This window comes from Abrus precatorius, unplaced genomic scaffold (genome assembly GCF_003935025.1).
Source record: "Abrus precatorius isolate BTA unplaced genomic scaffold, Abrus_2018 Scaffold4, whole genome shotgun sequence".
Lineage (NCBI taxonomy): Eukaryota > Viridiplantae > Streptophyta > Magnoliopsida > Fabales > Fabaceae > Abrus > Abrus precatorius.
Genome location: NW_020874384.1, coordinates 2,428,767 through 2,446,381, shown reverse-complemented (window position 1 = coordinate 2,446,381; position 17,615 = coordinate 2,428,767). Strand labels below are relative to the sequence as shown.

The 17,615-nt window shown below is 30.5% G+C and overlaps 2 protein-coding genes across 3 annotated transcripts; one reads left to right on the top strand and one right to left on the bottom strand.

The window, feature by feature from the left end:
• The first annotated feature begins 3,040 nt into the window (after positions 1-3,040).
• LOC113865918 (UPF0496 protein At4g34320-like) lies at positions 3,041-4,162 on the top strand. The gene has a single exon (XM_027500726.1). The coding sequence runs from the start codon at positions 3,041-3,043 to the stop codon at positions 4,160-4,162; it is 1,122 nt and encodes a 373-aa protein (XP_027356527.1).
• Positions 4,163-6,811: 2,649 nt separating this feature from the next.
• LOC113865420 (probable 1-acyl-sn-glycerol-3-phosphate acyltransferase 5) lies at positions 6,812-9,014 on the bottom strand. 2 transcript variants are annotated; one of them, XM_027499946.1, is made up of 4 exons: positions 8,698-9,014; positions 8,211-8,628; positions 7,758-7,888; positions 6,812-7,347 (listed from the first exon to the last, which is right to left on the bottom strand). In XM_027499946.1, exons 1-4 carry the CDS (start codon positions 8,780-8,782, stop codon positions 6,905-6,907), a joined length of 1,077 nt encoding a protein of 358 aa, XP_027355747.1. In that variant the 5' UTR covers positions 8,783-9,014; the 3' UTR covers positions 6,812-6,904. The 2 variants fall into 2 exon arrangements, with proteins under 2 accessions (XP_027355747.1, XP_027355746.1); XM_027499945.1 differs by having other exon boundaries at positions 8,211-9,014.
• Positions 9,015-17,615: the final 8,601 nt, after the last annotated feature.

The following is a 17,615-nucleotide window of genomic DNA, read 5'->3' as shown; positions in this document are numbered from 1 at the left end:
TTATAAGTTTTAAATCACTTCTATACATTGTATATGCTCATTATTTTATGTATTTACAATAATATTTAATTACTATAAAATATATTAGATAAACAAATTTATTATAAATTATATTAAATTAAAATTTATTAAAATTAATTATAGTATTTTTCATAATGTAAAAATTAAAATTATAAGTGTTTTATATTTATTATCTTTGAATTATATTTAAAGCAAGTTTATTAAAATTTGATGGTTATATAATGTTAAAAATGACAATAATAAAATTTCTATAAATGACATTTAATAAAAAAATTAGTAACATTTTATATTAAAAAATTAATTAACAAATGCTGAAAATAGAGTAAAAAATATTGATTAAATTTACAAGAAAGTATCTTTACGAAAATATAATAAAATTTTTAAATTATTTTTTAATTAAAAATAAAATTTTATTTTTGATTTAAGTTTTATTTAAATTTAAATAGTATTAATTTAAATTATTTTATTAATTATTTTAATATGTTATATATTTAAATATATATTTTAAATATTAAAATGTACTTTGAATTAAAAATACACTTATAAAATTATTATTTTATATTATTAACTTAATTTTTTTATAAAAAGACTAGTAAATTATAATAAGATATTAAAAAATATTTAAGTGAAGATAAATTTCAAATAAAATTTATCAAATTTTTTATTATTAAAATTTAAAAAGTTTAAATTTACTTATATATGTTGCATATATTTATTATTTTATTTATTTATAATAAAATTTATGTTTATTAAAATTTAGAATATTTAGAGTCACTTTTATATAAAAATAGTAAATTTACATATTATAAATAAATTTTAAATGCTTTTAAAATATTTTTTGAAGTATTCAATTATGTTATGTACTTATAATTTATTTTTAAGTTACAAATTAAATTATAAGTAAAATTAAAATTAAAATAAATATATATTTTTGTATTGATATAATTATTTATGATATTATATTATTAAAGTTAATACTTATTTAAAAATATAAAAAATTAAATTAAAATTATTAATTATTAGAGTAATTTTAATTATTATAAATCAAGTTTAAATATGTTATTTTAAAATTATAAAATAATAATTTTATACATAATTTATTGAATAAATTTATATTAATATTTATTTTAAATTTTTTAAAAAATAAAAATTAGACTTCATTCAAATAAATCTTACTTTAATATAGTATTAAACCTCATTATTTATTAAAAAAAATTGTTATATTTTTAATCAATAGTATATATTTTTGATGGATTTTTTATTTTAAAATATTTAATAACAATAATAATACAATAAATTTACATTACTTATATTTAAAAATAATTAAATTTTTTTACTGTTTAATTTCACTTTTACCATTCTTTGAATTTGTTTTTATTTCTTTTATGTTTACATTAACTAAAAAGAAAAAAATATTTATTATCGAAGACGATGAAAAATATATAAAAAATTGTATATAAAAAAATATTTATCAAATTTTTTAATATAATTATATTTAATATTATTCAATATAATAAAATTTTAGTATTACTTATTTTTTATGTTTTAAGTTTAAATTTTTATTTATTTTAAAATAAATAATTTAATAAAATATAAGCAAATATATACATGCATGAATATATTTATTCATTTATAATTAAATTTATAATTATTAAAATTTAAATTGTTTAAAGGTATACATAAATTAAGTTTAATTTTTATATTATATATATATTAAAATTGTTTAAATTTTAATTTTTTATCTTTCTATCTTATTAAAAATAATTATTTTTATATTAAATTAATTAATAAAAATATAATATATTTGTACAAATATGTGCATTGCAAAAGTATATTTACTAGTTTTTTAAGTAAATGGTCAATCAAAATTAAAATGTTATTTTGGTAACTAAAGATAATATTGAATATAATTTTTTTAAGAAAATTTCTAATTTTAATGAATAAACAACACAAAAAATATTTTAAAAATTATGCTTAACTTTATTTTTTTTTAATTGAACATAGATAAATACAAAACTAAAAATATTTATTTTTAATAATTTTGATAGCAAATCTTATATTGTTACATTTTTTAATTATAGTATTTTCTGATTTTATTGTTCTCTTTTCTTTATCCTATCATTAGTTATAATCTTCTTTTTATTTTCTTTAAAAGAATGATGTAAAACAATAATTAATTTTTTACAAAGAATGACTTTAGCAGACCGTGTTTTGAGGTACATTGATTTTCCTTTGGAAACTTGTTCTACAAAAAACCCACACCATTCCATCATTGTCCGTAGTTCAGAAACTATGTTGTGTGTGGTTAACGAGTCGTAATTAGCTGAAGCCTGTGCTTTTTGTTTTGGAGTTTAGGTTGCTTCTAACTTCTTCTCTCATAGGTAATCCTTGTTACTTTGCGCATTAAAATTGTGCACTATGTAGTGTAAACGGGAAGAGGGAGACACAGAAGAGAGAGAGAGAGAAGGGTCATTGCTTCTCGCATTTTCCATCTTTTAATACCTCATTTTTCTCATGCGTGCAAGCCATTCTCAAATCTCACCCTACCCACATTTCTTGGTTCTTAACACCTTTAATTCTCTTTAAGATTCTGCATTCCCCTTCCACCTCAAGTTCTACCCTTTATCTCCCTTTCCTCTCTCCTTTTAGCAATCACAAAATCAAAATCAAAATCTTTCACTTAGCTCAATTGCGCTCTTCGTTGTCCTTGTCCTTGGTTTCTTATCTTCTTCAATCGCTTTCAAAGGTTTGAGCTTTTCCAAATTCAATATCTGGGTCTGTTTGATCCGCTTACTTCCTTCATAATCTCAACATCTTTTTTTTGCTTTTTGTGTGACTGGAATGGTAATGTTTCTAATTTATGCAATTCTTTGATAAACCACCCTTTGAATTTTCTTTTAAAACACTAATATAATAGTATTTTCTCATTGTTCTCTTATAATTGCACCAAAGGTCATAATTCGGTTTTCATTAACTTAAATTGATTCCACTCTCTTTTTGTTATTGTTAGATCATTTCAATGGGAAGTCATATGAGCAAGAAGATCCCTGAAACTTCATCAGTTATTAGCCTCAGCAGTGAATTGCACTACAAAACTGAGTTGAGTTCTTATGAGGCTGCTTGCAAGCTTGATTCTGATTTGCAGTCCTTTGACAGCACACTTCAAACTCGAACAAATCAGGTTATCAATACTCTTGCAGTTGGTGTTGAAGTTCGGTCTCTTTCATTTGATTCTCTAAAGCAAGTCACAGAATGCCTTTTGGAGATGAATCAGGAAGTTGTGAAGGTAATCTTGGACTGCAAGAAAGATATATGGAAGAGCCAAGAACTGTTTGAACTGGTTGAAGAGTACTTTGAGAACAGTCTTCAAACACTAGATTTCTGCACTGCATTGGAGAAGTGCCTAAAGCGAGCACGCGATAGCCAGTTGCTTATCCTTGTGGCTCTTCAACAGTTTGAGGAGGAATCAGAGTTAGGAGACAACCGCTATGTTAGGACATTACAAGAATTGAAGAATTTCAAGGCAGCTGGTGACCCTTTCACTGAAGAATTCTTTCAAATCTTTCAATCCGTTTATAGGCACCACATACTCATGCTTGAAAAGTTACAACTTAGAAAGAACAAGCTTGATAAGAAACTGAAATACATCCATTCTTGGAGGAAGGTTTCAAGCATGATATTTGTGGCTACTTTTGCTGCTGTGTTGATATGCTCAGTAGTGGCAGCAGCTATTGCAGCTCCACCTGTTGCTGCTGCTATAGCTGCCGCCACCTCAATCCCAATTGGTTCCACGGGAAAGTGGATTGATTCTCTTTGGAGGAACTATGAAAATGCATTGAAAGGGCAGAAGGAAGTAATAACCTCAATGCAAGCTGGTACCTATGTTGCTATAAAGGACTTGGACAACATTCGCATTCTCATTGATAGGCTTGAAATTGAGATTGAATCTTTGTTGCATAATGTGGATTTTGCAATTGAAGAAGAAGCTGTGAAGATTGCAATAGGGGAGATCAAGAAGAAGTTGGGAGTGTTTATGAAGAATGTTGAAGATTTAGGAGTTCAAGCTGATATGTGTAGCAGGGACATTAGGAGGGCAAGAACTGTGGTCCTGCAAAGAATCATAAAGCATCCCCACAATTGAAGACAATATTTATGTCTAGCTAGCCAGTAACTGTTGTGTTGGAGAATACATCATTTTCCTTGTCTATCTTTTGAAATTCCTTGATTCATGGATCCACACACAAATAGGTTCATGTTGAAGATAATAACCGGGCATATTTGGTATGTCTTAACAGTGGCAGCTAAATTTTTTATTCTTTTCATACAATTTACTAATGTATATTTTTCCCTTTCTTTTTATGATTCCATTTTGTTTATAGTTTGCTGAGGTCAAACTAATTTATGATTCCTTTATATATCTTGAAATACATTGAGAAAATAATTAGACAAGAGGTTGATTTGAAAAATGTTGAATATGATGAGAATACGTGTGTAAATTAATTTAAACCAAATATTTCCATTAAAATGTGTTTTTTATTAAAAAAACTAAAATTTATTTTCTAACTATAAAACAAGGCTTCAATTTTTTTTAAATATGGAAATTTATTTTTTTTACATTTGATATGATTTTAAAAGTAATTATTATAGAGGCTAACAACAATTTTCAATAATATAATAATTTGTGATTAGGTGATGGTTACACCCAATGTTAGATATATTTTAATTAAATTCATAAAATAAATAAAGTATGATATAGAGGAGTAAAGCTGTTGAAATGAGCTGTAAACAAGCAATATTCTTACATATTTCTTGACGTCATTCTTTTTAGTTGAGATTCTTGAAATCACGTGATCAAAATGCATATGCTAGTAATAGAATGTTTTGCTGGTACACTTGTATTATAACTTTCATTTCAATGATGAAACTACGATTAGTTACAGCGCACATAGTTAAATAGGGATCACGTCTTCTTTATACAATACATGTAACTCAATATCTATCATGGATAATATATTCATTCATTAAGTCTTACATAAAAGTTCAGTACACAATATTTAAGCTCAATAAATACATATAATAGATTAGAAAAAACACAATAGACTATTCATCCAAATCGAATTAAGAAATCAAAATCACCAATCACTGATGACATCATAAAGAAAATAAATTTCAATCATTTAATGATATATATATATATTAATTCCTGAGAGTTAAATCCAAAAGTAGAAATTGAAAGGTAGATACAAAAGAATATAAAATTATTATCTTCAAAAGGGGATTGATTATTGTTCAATGTGGATAAACTTTGCCCCTAAGGAACAATTGAAAGATGAAAGAAGCAGCATATCTAGAATCTTACAAGCTATGACTTGCTTTCCTTCCCGTGTGTAAAACAAACCAATTAGATAGAAAAGAAAAGCAAGTAACACGGAAGTCGGTGATTGATAATGAAGGCGTTAAAGCATAAAAATTTAAAATGGATGGCAAATTAGGTGCCCATCGTTCTAATCATGATAGGATAAATGTCACGTTCAATGGATATAACATTATCTTTCACCCTAGTCTTTTAATAATAATTAGAAAAATAAGTGATAATTTCCATTCATTGTGTAAGAAATTTTCTTTGTAGGTGCACATTCAATTGCATTTAAATTCTTATAAATTTGAGATTACTTAGCCACCAATTAAAACTTTTATATTAAATTCATGCTTAAAAATCTTCAAATACACAGAAAAAAAAGTCAAAAACATATTAAATGTACACTATAGTTGGATGTTTCCCCCACAAATTACTCTTATCTTCAACGTTAATACCTCTAAATCATTTTAATTTTTATAATTTCTAAATTACTCATTTTAATTTTTGTAACAGGAAGGAAAAGTGAGAGCTTTATACCAATAAAAGAAGTCAGATGAGAAGGAGAATAACACTGGTTCTGGGTGGTACTTTGTTGTTGTGCAAAGATGTTCATGTTCTCTTCTCTTCATTTTATGGAAAAACACCACCATTTTAATGATACATTTTTTGTTTTTTAGTTAATGGACCCAAAAGAGGCCCATCAACTCATGTTGATTTCGGTACTTGGATTGATACTTTTTTGGGCTGATTACGAAAGGATGAAATTAAAAAAATAATAAAAATAATCAATCCTATTTTAACTAGGAATAAATAAAAATCCTATTTAAAAAAACCAAGCAATTGAACCTAATGTGATTTTATTTTATCTTACACCATTCCATTTATTTTTATCATCAATATAGTATAGCCACGGAGTATGTTACCCACAGACAAATATTTTTTATAAAAAAAATAAACTTCAACTGATCTAGTGTGTTCCTAAATTAGTTCATGTTCAGCATAAGTAGAGGCAATGCTGAGTGTGTTTTTTAATTGCATTTGGAACATGATAGTCATCAAGCTTTACCAGTGAAGACTTCTTGCAAGTTGCAAGGGGAAAAAACTATGTTTGTAATCTTAAGCTCAAACTCAAGAAGAGTGGCATGATTCGCAAATCATTACAATTGAGGAAGCAACCTCCATCGCCAGGCTCAGAGGAGTTTTCAAACTGAATTACAAGTAAGACATGAGTTTGATGACCCTTTTGGTGCCATGGCTATTTCACTCTAGTCACTCCTTTGCAAGGAGCACACATGCACCATTTTTGTACCCATAGAAGAATGAACAGAAACTTAATTTTCTCGTTTAGAGAAAAGAAAAAGCAATGAAAAACAATAACTGAGCAAAACTTGGTTGTCCAACATTCTATCAAATTAATTAATCAGGCCAACTTTTAAACAAGATATAATTGCATGTGATGGTAAGTCCAATACTTACAATAATACAACAGTCAAACATGGATTATAGTCAGTGCCTTCTACCTGTTCAAGTATTTGAAATGAGGCAATTTGATCGCATATTCAAAAGGCCAAGAATGGGCAGTGGCCGAATATTGAAATATGTGGCTGGAACCAAATAAGCACAGACTAAAGACACATAAAGTTTAAACCAAACAGAGGAAAAACTGTAGTACATGCATGTGCCTGTCAACATAATGATTGTCATACAATTTAAAATGCACTTCACAGCAGAGAGGTCCCTTTCTGTTGCTTGATTGGGAAACTGACCTTGACTTTGAAAATTGGAAAGTAACCAATCCTTCAACTGGAATCTATGCATCAACCACATGGAAATTTCTTCTTCAGATTCTGGGATACAATCAAGGGGGAGGCGGCAGATATGAATATGAACTTCAGAAGGATCCACCCCAAAGACATTGTCCAAGAAAGATGGGCAGTGGTATTTGTAGCCAATGGTCACATCATAAACTGACAATGAAAAATTGAAAAAATCTTAGTGGCAGGATAATATGATTTATGATTATTACACTTCCATGTTCCAACCTCCATAACTTTGATATTTTTGCAAATAACAAACTATATACATCAATTTATCCAAAAATAAAAAAGATTCCATACAAGGCAATCCAAGGTCTCCAATCAATAGGTGGCCTGTTTATGAACTCAAACCAATGACACAAGAATTTTCGTTTGACAAGTGCTAAATGACATTAGACAGATGGCACACTGCTTCCCATTGATCATGTCAGAGGAAAAAGACAAACTTGATGATGCACAATTCTGGGATGAGAACAAGGACTAACTAGAAATAAAATATATCTTACATAATTTACCAATAATATTGTATTAACAGAGGAAATACAGACAAACATGACAACCTGCAGAGAGAGAGTCCCTCAACTCTTGCAAGCAGGTGCAGAAGCCCTTTGTCTTCGGAAGTAAAACGTTTTTCAGAATTGGTAACCCTTGCTCAGCAGCATATTTTTGACTCCGAAGGCACTTTTGCTCGCTACAAGAAGAGAGAGATAGGTGACAAGAATTTTTTTAGCAGAATACACACACAAACAGAGTCACATATGCTACATAAACTCAAACTGGGGGTAGGGGGTGAAGCAAGTTCTGTTTTAAAGTCACCATTTGAAGAGTGGTGACAGCATACTTTTGCTATTTTTTTATTGTTGTTTCAAGAGAAAATCATATGATTCTCAAATAAATTAACCTGACTCTTTTCCAGCATCATGATCACAAGCAAAGGTATGCAGTAATGTAACAAAGTTTTAGACCATTACCATAAGGTTAGTAACAAGGAAAAAGAATCACAGGTGACTTACGTAAAATCAGTGCCTTCTGGGAAAAGAGCAAGCCAGAGAGGATCTTGGGGATTCTTGAATGTTGAAAGCATATGGCGCATGGTTGACTCGTCAGCTTCCCACTTTCTTTCCACAGGGATGAACTCCAGTATGTGAAATGCCCAACCAAAAATTGGAAGTCTCATCAAGCTGCTCTTAAGTACATACTTTATGTATCCAAGGCATCCCTTCCGCAAGGCAAAGTCCCATAAATACATCCAGTCAACCTCAGTTCTATGATTTGCAATCAGTAAGATCCGTTCTCTAGAAGGAACAATATCTCCAGAAAATACAACTTTAGTCTTGTTGATCTTTTCAAATAGAAAAGGCCACAAAGCTAACCAAGCACCAAAGAAAAAAGAAGTTGCCTTTCTGCTGTAACTTATGCTAAAAAGTCTCACTATAACAGCACTTATAAAGCCGAAGTACACTAACATTATAAATGCTGTTGAAAGCAGCACAAGCAGGCACACCAGACCACGTAAAATCCTCAATGGAGCTAGAGAATAATACTTTGCTACAAAACTTGAACTTGCAGGTCTAAGAACTGCCATATGTTATATCTAAAGCAACCACACCTACAAAAGTAAAATAACTGCACTGCCTCTTTTACAATTCAAGAATTAAAAAATAACTGCCCCGGTCATTCAGTGATGCAGACAAAAAACAGGTGGATTCTGCTAGCTGTTTTGTCCTTTTAGCTCATCAGTCATCACCCAATACGAGAGTGGTTTTTCAATTTTGCCCTCAAAATGAACGTACCTGGGAGAAATTTGAGGATATCATATCTTTACCCAGAAGAATATCAAGTATCATGAAACATAAAAGTGGAGAACAGAAAAAGTTCAAAGAGAACAAAAAGGAAAATGGTCTAGGCATATCTAATAGTAGAAGAGAGGCAAATATTTATAGAATTTATCAGAACATAAATGACAAGGTATCATTGCTCATAAAGGTTACACCTCTATAATTTAACTAGAAAAGGATTAAAGAGTAAATAAATTGTATCCTTAATAAAAATCAATCTTTCCATGATATAATGTATGAGGGAAGGATGGCAGAGTAATGCTTCTTTTCCTGTTGGGTTAAAATCATTCAAATTATAACAATAGGAGAGGAGGTCAGATCGTCCAGCATGTGTTAGAATACCAGTGAAATAATTTCCTTGTGATACAAAAGGGATTTTCTGCGGTGATATTCAAACAGCTTCACTATCATAATAATAACACCATTGATTGGTTGAGAGAGTAAATAAGCATAAAAAAGAATGCATTTCTTCTAATACCCTGAAGACATGATGCACTATAATCGGGATTTCACTGCCAACTAAGCTACAAACACCCATCCAAATTTATTACAAGACAGCATCTCTCCTTATTGTTTTTTCTTGTGATCCTTACCCCAAGGCATCATAGAAGTCGATATGAAAGTGAAATCAAATTTCAGACAAAATGGCAACTAAAGACCCACATCACAATCTTCTTCCATCTCATGCATGTTTAACACAAGATAGGGAATAAGATCATAAACATGCCAAAACAATAAAAAAAAAAAAAGTTATGCATCCATCACCCTAGCAAAGCATAGCTAATGATTTCCATGTATGATCACAACAAAAAAACCTGATCACTTTGGGGAAACTGTTGATGACCTTCTGTACAAAACAAAGCCACATTATGCAAATGGTGAGGGTTTTCCTCCTCCTTTCATTTTTTGGCATTTAGAAAACAAGGGACAAAACAAAAGCCCCACTTTCCTAAATTGTACAGTAGCTAATGGGACAAGCCAAAGCTTGGATCTTTACCACAAAAAAAGGCTTCAAGCATTGGAAAAGAGCAGTGATCTCTTGCACCATTGGGAAACAACAAAACCATTCATTAAGGCATTTAGCTATGAGAGGGTGAAGACAATGAGGTTGAGCACCATGAATACCATATTTGTCCTCACCTTCCTTGACGATTGTGGCATTTTCTCATCCCCAGAAAAACATTGAGATCAACAAAACAAAATGGAGTTGATGGGTAGTGGGAAAGTGAGTTAGTACCTGTTTTTGTGGAGCAGTGAGATCAGATAGAAGTTAGAAGTAAGGTCTAGATTGTGGGGTGTTACTGTTGTGAAATAATAGTGCCTTCTACCCTCTCCTACTGTTCCAAGGTGAACATTATTAGTATAACTGAAATGAAAATTAGCTTAAAAAGCCTGCGAAATGTGCGAAATTACCAAGCTTCTTACCTGCTCTTAAGCTACAATTACTTTAATTAACCTCATAGAGATGCTATTACGCTAATAACTGTTTAATTATGTAATGTTAAAGTTGAAGCAAAAAAGTAAAATTGCAACGTAAAAGTTAGATTTGTTCGAAAATATTGGAACAGTTTATGCTCCTTTGTAATTTTATCTTCAATATTCTCAAGCTTGAATATATATTTTTTCCTTAGAAATGTACTGAATTTAATTTTAACTTTGATCTTTATAAAATTAATGTCTTTATTTTTTAAAGATATTGCTTTTATTTCTTCATACTTTAAAAAGAAATGACATACGATACAATAGTCATGTGATAAGGTTAGACATATCATTGTTTAATAATAACTAAAGTTTAAAAATAATAGTTTTTTAAAATATAAAATTATAATAAATAATTGATAGGATCAGAATTAAACTTTGGTATGTTGAAAAAAAAAACACATTTGATTTATATTTCAATCTCCACTATATAATTTTATTAATTTTTAAAAAATTATATTACATGTGAAATTATTCTCTTTACTAAATAAAAATTTGTTAGAATATTTAATTAAAATACTGCATTTTTTACTTATCAAGAATCACGAGTGAGATATACTTCTTTGTGTATTTCTATAAATATTATTTTACTGGCAAATAAAAAACATAAAATAAATTAATAATGTAATAGAGATATTTTTATATTGTGTTAAATTCAAATATTTATATTTTTAATATTTTTTAATAAATTGTGAAATTGACTAATTTTACTGTTAAATTATTTTAATGATTATGCATATTAAATTTTGTATAATTTAAATATTTGTATATATATTATTTAAAATTTTATATTTTAAAAATATAATATATATTAAAATAAAAAATAATTTGATAAAATATCTATTAATTTTGTTTTATATAAATTTTATAAAATTAATTTATTTATTAAAAATATTTGTTTTGGGGTTTAGAAAAGAGGGAGGGAAAGAGTTTGAAGGGAGAGGAAGGAAAGAGAAAAGAAATTAAATTTCCTTTGTTTGGATGTTAAAAGTGGACAATGGAGTTTTTTTTTTTTTTTTTTTGGTAATGTGAGACGGGAACATGAACAAAAAATAGAAAAAAAAATTACATCTTTAGAGACAAGGTTCTTGCCTCATTTGCTTGAAGAAGTAAAAACAACTCAGCATAAATAGTTTCACTATCTCCAAGGCACTACCACAACAAGGTCCTAACTTAGACAAAAAATATGCACATTGATTTTCCTTCCATAAGGAGTAATGTAAAAGTACCAATTAAGATTGACAAAGATAGTCCTGAATAGAAGCAATCACTACTACATACTTATGACAAGGGTCCAAGCTACTTTTATAAACTCTAAAGCATGTTGTGAATCCGAAATACACATAACGTTTAGGAAACCTTTGCTCCAATCTACCTATAAACCATGCAAAATAGTTTGCAACTTCGCATAAAGATTACTCGCCACACTAATATCTCTATAGAAGCCAACAATCTACCACCCACGACTATCACGGATTAGACCCCCAAACCTAGCAACTTTAGGACACCTATGTGTGCTACCATTCATATGAAGAGAGCCACTTGAAAATCAACCGCATGAATACAGGAGACCCATCTAGCAACATGAGAAGCAAGAGCCTCCCCCCGGTTGATAAACACGCCCAATATCATAAACAAGATGTTGAATCTTCAAAACAAGCCTAAATAGGAGGATAGGGGAACAATCACAACTCCTAAAGAATGATGATCACAAGTAGACTGTCATGATGAACCGAAAGTAGATCTAATCTTTCCACACCAAGGTATCCCGAGAGTAAGACTGCACATCAACCCCAAACCTCTGCCACACCTGCAACAAAATAGAGTATTCAAAGAACAAGTGATATAGGTCTTCAACAACATTAGAGCAACACGAGCACAACAAGGAAGTCTCACAATGACGTGAAACCATGAAATGACGCGTAGGAAGAGCTTCATGCACAAGTTGCCAGGTGAAAAAGCGAAGATTTTTTGAAACTTGTAATGTCCAAAACCAACCCCATGAATTATCTAGGGTTCCAAATTTTTCGTGCAACAGCCACAAATAAGCATCCTTGGTAGTATAGTGCCCAAAAATATTATTGTCCCAGATCATCATATCGTATACAACAAGATGAAATACAACTAGTAGACGCTTTAAGGTTGCACGTAAGTCCTCAGGAATAGGAGTATATAATTGCTAAAGTTGAAGACGATTTCCTTGAACGAAGTCACATATACGAAAATCTACATTATGAATGTGTACATATGGAACCTGCATACACCCTGAAACCAAACATCATACCAAAAGCTAGCTTGACCATTGCCTAATTTTAGACGAAAACCGTTCTTTAATTCCAAGAGTGCCTTCCTAAGGGACTTGTAGAAAAAGGATCCCTGCACATCAAGCATTAGAGCAATAGTAGGTTAATGATATTTTCAATAGACTAGATGAACCCAAAATTTCTCCTGGTTGTGAAAAAGATCCCATAATAGTTTACCAAGGAGCGAAATATTCTGGAGATGTGCAACTCTAATGCCAAGGCCACCGTTCTTACAGGGTTGAACAAGAGTGTCCCACTTTACACAAGATGTAACTTCCTAACTCCTCCACCATTCCAAATAAACTCTCGAGACAGACAATCTAGAGAATTACACACAACTTGAGGAAGCTAACTCAACTACATGGTATACGCTGGTATGGTTGCCATAACCGAATTGGCCAACGAAACTCTCTCTGTTTTGCTTAAAAGTCTTCATTTCCAAGAGGCTAAACCTTGATTCACCCTATCAAAAAGATGGTCAAAATCCCTACGCAATACCCTCCCATGAACCACATAAAAATCAAGATACTCACTAATATTGTTAGTAAACCTAATATTGGTAATTGTTGAAACTTTCTATTTACACCGAGGAAGCACACCTTTGGAAGCATGAGCCTTAGATTTCTCAGGGTTGAAAAACAATCCAGAAGCCTCACTAAATTTTGCAAGTAAAGAGGTTATAGAGCAGACCTAAAATGGTAATGCTTTGATAAACAGGAGCACATTGTCAGTGTAATTACATGATGCATAATTAATGCAAATGATAACTCTTGATTTGGCAAAATCTCATTTTCATGCTTATGCGACTCTAGATCCATAACAATCCTATTGTTCGGAAATTGTTGGGAGTTTCACTAGCCAACCTACATTTCGCATGTATGATAGGACTCGAACCTTCATCGACTAATCTAGCTTGACCAACAACATAAGCCTAAAAAAAAATTCAGGATAAAGGAGCATTGCGTGGAGACTTTCAGCCAGAGTTCCGAGGCTTAGGACACTCATAGGGCTATTGGTAAGTCACCCAACTCCATTAAATCCCTTAGACGTTGAGGTCCTTCCTATCTTTCACCAACAACAGTTATAAAATAACCTCGTGACTTCCTTTACAGGAGAGTGAGAATTCGCACACATTTGCCTTCTAAATAATCATGCATACTTTCAGAGTTTCACGCCCTTAATCACGCACACAAGTGCTGGCCAAATTTAAGATTTCACATAATTTCATCAACTATTCAGAACCACATATATATAGAGAATTGGTAAGTACTTATATTCGTGCCTCAATGCACTTTCTCTAAGTGTTTCAAGCTCACTAGCTTCATCTCTTTCTTCGAGTTTCAATCATTATTCGGCTAGAGTTACACTACTCATTTATTTTCAAAAAGAAAGAAAACAAAGTTTTCATAAAGGTTTACTTTTAGTCATTGGATTCAATTATTGAACTCAAGGTTGGAGCTGAAACCATGGCCAAACTTCTTAGAGCGCATATAGACATACCAATTTACTCTCAGCGTATCATCACGCATTTCTCACCCTCAAAGGGCTCAAGTTCACAAATAGTGTCCACTCAGCATGCATATGCCTATATGCATATTCTTAGTGCTTTATGCGCTAAACCGTATATTCTCAAAGAGCACAACACATAAGATATCCTGTTTAAATACACCATGCATATTACTCATATTGGACATTTCAATAAAGCATTATGTTTAATTGATCTTTGGTTTTCGGCAAGCTTTGGGTAAATAGTTCACTTAAAATAATTTACAATTTTCACAAAATAATATTTACTCAAACATCAAGTGGAAAATAATTCTCACTCAAAGATCAAAATTTGTCAAAATTAAAGTATACTCATAATTATATTCAAAAATGTCAACATGTAATTCAAACAGCACACGTCTCATAATACATGTGTTCTAGATCTCAGAGTTAAGGGACAACCCTCTTTGATTTGTAAAATTAAGTTTAACGGACTCAAACAAAGTCCAAATCGATCCGCAAATTTTGTTAGAAAGCTAAGATCTTAAGGGTCAAAATAAACTTTTAAAAATTAAGTTTTCATTCATAGGAAAGTGCAAAAAAATCAAACTTCGCTGCTGTTCATGCAGGTTTTTCAGCTTCGCACTATTTTTGTAATTTATTTCGTAAGTTATTCAAACGAAGTCCAAAATTAACATAAAAATATGCGTTAAAAAGCTTTTTTTCATGTAGTTTATGAAAATTAATTTTTCAGGTTGAAATAGATCAATACAGAGGACATGAAAAATATTTTTTTATACTATTTCTGCAAAAAATGTAAAAATGAAGGTCCTCACATATTCTAGGCGATTAAGGGGGCAAACGATATCGGATTTGAGCTCAAGATACACCGTTAGAAAGATAATTTTGCAAGGAACACATAGGAATGTTGCATGTCAGGTTTTGGAGATCATAGAACTAAAAAAAATAGTCTCCTTTGCTGCTGAAACATTGAAAACGCAAAACAAGGAGTGATTTTACTATTTTCACTATAACTTGTGATTTTGATGTCCGTTTTGAGTGAAACCACTTGCCTTTGAAAGATTTTTCACTGCATAATCCAAATATGCAGAGGTTAGGCCAAAAAAAAAAAATACATTCAGATGGTCAAAATTGACCCACACAGTAGCTGGACGCAGGAAGCTCCATGCTTTTTCATGGAGGAGGTGCACAAACTTCATCTCCTTGCTTTGATTACTGAAAACATTGAGAAAGAAAGATGAAAGAGTATTTTTACTTTACTTGGATGTTCAGAGAGCAATCAACACACTCCTTTCAACATGTAAGGGCAAAAGAAATGAGTTTCCTTGGTGCAATGGAGGTTGCGGTTTCAAGCTTTGTAGAAGGAAAAGTAGGAAAATCTTGTTGAAAGCATGGAGGGGAGAATGCTCAAGGTTTTTGGCTATGGAAGGATGTTGGTTTTCAGCCTTAAGCTTGCTGGAAGATAAGAGAAAATGGTAGGGAGAGATGAGACAAAAACCAAGAATGAGTGAGTGAGACTTTCACGTAAGGGAGATGTGTCTCAAGGTGAGAGAGGAAAAGAGAACTGTGTAATGTATTATGCATGCAAGGGCATTATGGTAATTTCACATAGTTAAAAATCTGAAAAAATAAAATTTGTCTTAGTAAGAATTGAACCTAGGTCCTCTAAATGAGTAAGACTAACCTATCCACCACTACACCACCTTTATTGGTGTGAAAGAAATTTGAAAATCAATTATACTTAAGGGATTGTAAATAATTTAAAGTATTAGAAAGTTTCATCTTTCAAAAATAAATCAAACATGTATTTAAAGACAAATTGATATATTGAATTACTTCTGAAAGAGATGAAATCATGATAACGCACATAAACATGGCAGGAGTAAAAATCAGGATGTTACAATAAGTATATCAACCAGACGTGGATCAAAAGTTCTAAATTCAAACGTGATAAGTTCATATTTTGATATATTTTATGAGTTATATTTATACACTGAAACTTTATTTTATATATATTTACACTAATTATGTTATTAATTATTGTAGTGTAGCTGGAAGTTGTTATTAATGCATTATGGAGATATTATGGATAAAAAGTAGATATTTTTAGCCTTTAGCAGTGCTATGTGAAGTTGAATTTGCATTTTAAATTTTAAATTTAAACTTAGGTATGAAGATTTGAAACGATTCTGACTATGGATAAAATCGATTTGAAAAGGTAAAGCCCAACCGACTGGAAACTCAGGGCACAACCTATATAAAAAGGCGTTATGCTCCACACTTGAGACACTTCTACTTCTCTACACACCTTCTTTCCTTTCTTAGTTCTAACCAAACTCATTTTTTAGAGTCATTAAAAATCATTGGCAAGGATGACAAGCTTTTTCTTGGAGTCCAAACAAGTGATTGAACGCCCTTTGAAGAGAACGAGAACTCTCTTCATCTTTTACCTTTCTATGTTTCTTTTGTTTAAGTTTTCCTTTGTGGTTATGAGTTTATTTACCACATTCTTCAAGTTTATTTTATTATGAGTAATTAAACCCATAACTAAGGCTATGGTGGATCTTACTACAAACTTTGTGTGATTTTTACTTTAATGTTGGTATTGATTTTTCTTTAATATTTGGTTTTTATTCTATTAGATTATATTGTGTATGTTAATATTTGATTACCCTTAGCATCCAATAGTTAGTTGCATTATAGGCGATCGTGTGATGTGTAATTAACAGAACTATAAGATAAAACGAGACAAAGGACTAGATTAATCACACTTAATTTTTTTTCTTTTAGCTGTTATTAAATTAACTAACTCATAGGATCTTCATGCTTTCTCGATCAATTACCTTACATGATCATTGAAAATGTTTGCTCAGAAAAAAGAATATTAACATTGCATAATCATTGGGTATTAATAGAACTAATTATGAGTGGTTGGCAAATATTTGGATACCAATATCGGGATTAAATTAATTATAACATAAAGAAGTGTAGTAGGTGAACTCATATGTCTTATGCTCATCTCATCCAAATTTTCTTATACGTTTTATTATTATTCTTTTAATTTATTGTTAACATTAAGCTCTGTTTTTTATTTGTTATAATTTAGTTATGTTTAAATAATTAAATTAAATTATTCTTGGTATTTGAAAATAATTTTTGTAGAACGATAATTTGAGAACACTTAATTCAAAAACCTTTTATTACTTTTTGATAGATACACTTTCTTACAAATAAAACGCATCATATACCACCTTCTAAACATAATTACCTACCTTTTCCTAATACATTTTAT

What these genes read in the sequence shown, in the direction of transcription:
- LOC113865918 (XM_027500726.1), top strand. Translation starts at nt 3,041, where the DNA reads ATGGGAAGTCATATGAGCAAGAAGATCCCTGAAACTTCATCAGTTATT.
- LOC113865420 (XM_027499945.1), bottom strand. Translation starts at nt 8,782, where the DNA reads ATGGCAGTTCTTAGACCTGCAAGTTCAAGTTTTGTAGCAAAGTATTAT. An exon ending in CCAGAAGGCACTGATTTTAC is followed by an intron (nt 7,889 to 8,210) that starts GTAAGTCACCTG and finishes CTCTTCTTGTAG; the next exon opens with CGAGCAAAAGTGCCTTCGGA. An exon ending in GAGGGACTCTCTCTCTGCAG is followed by an intron (nt 7,348 to 7,757) that starts GTTGTCATGTTT and finishes TTTCATTGTCAG; the next exon opens with TTTATGATGTGACCATTGGC.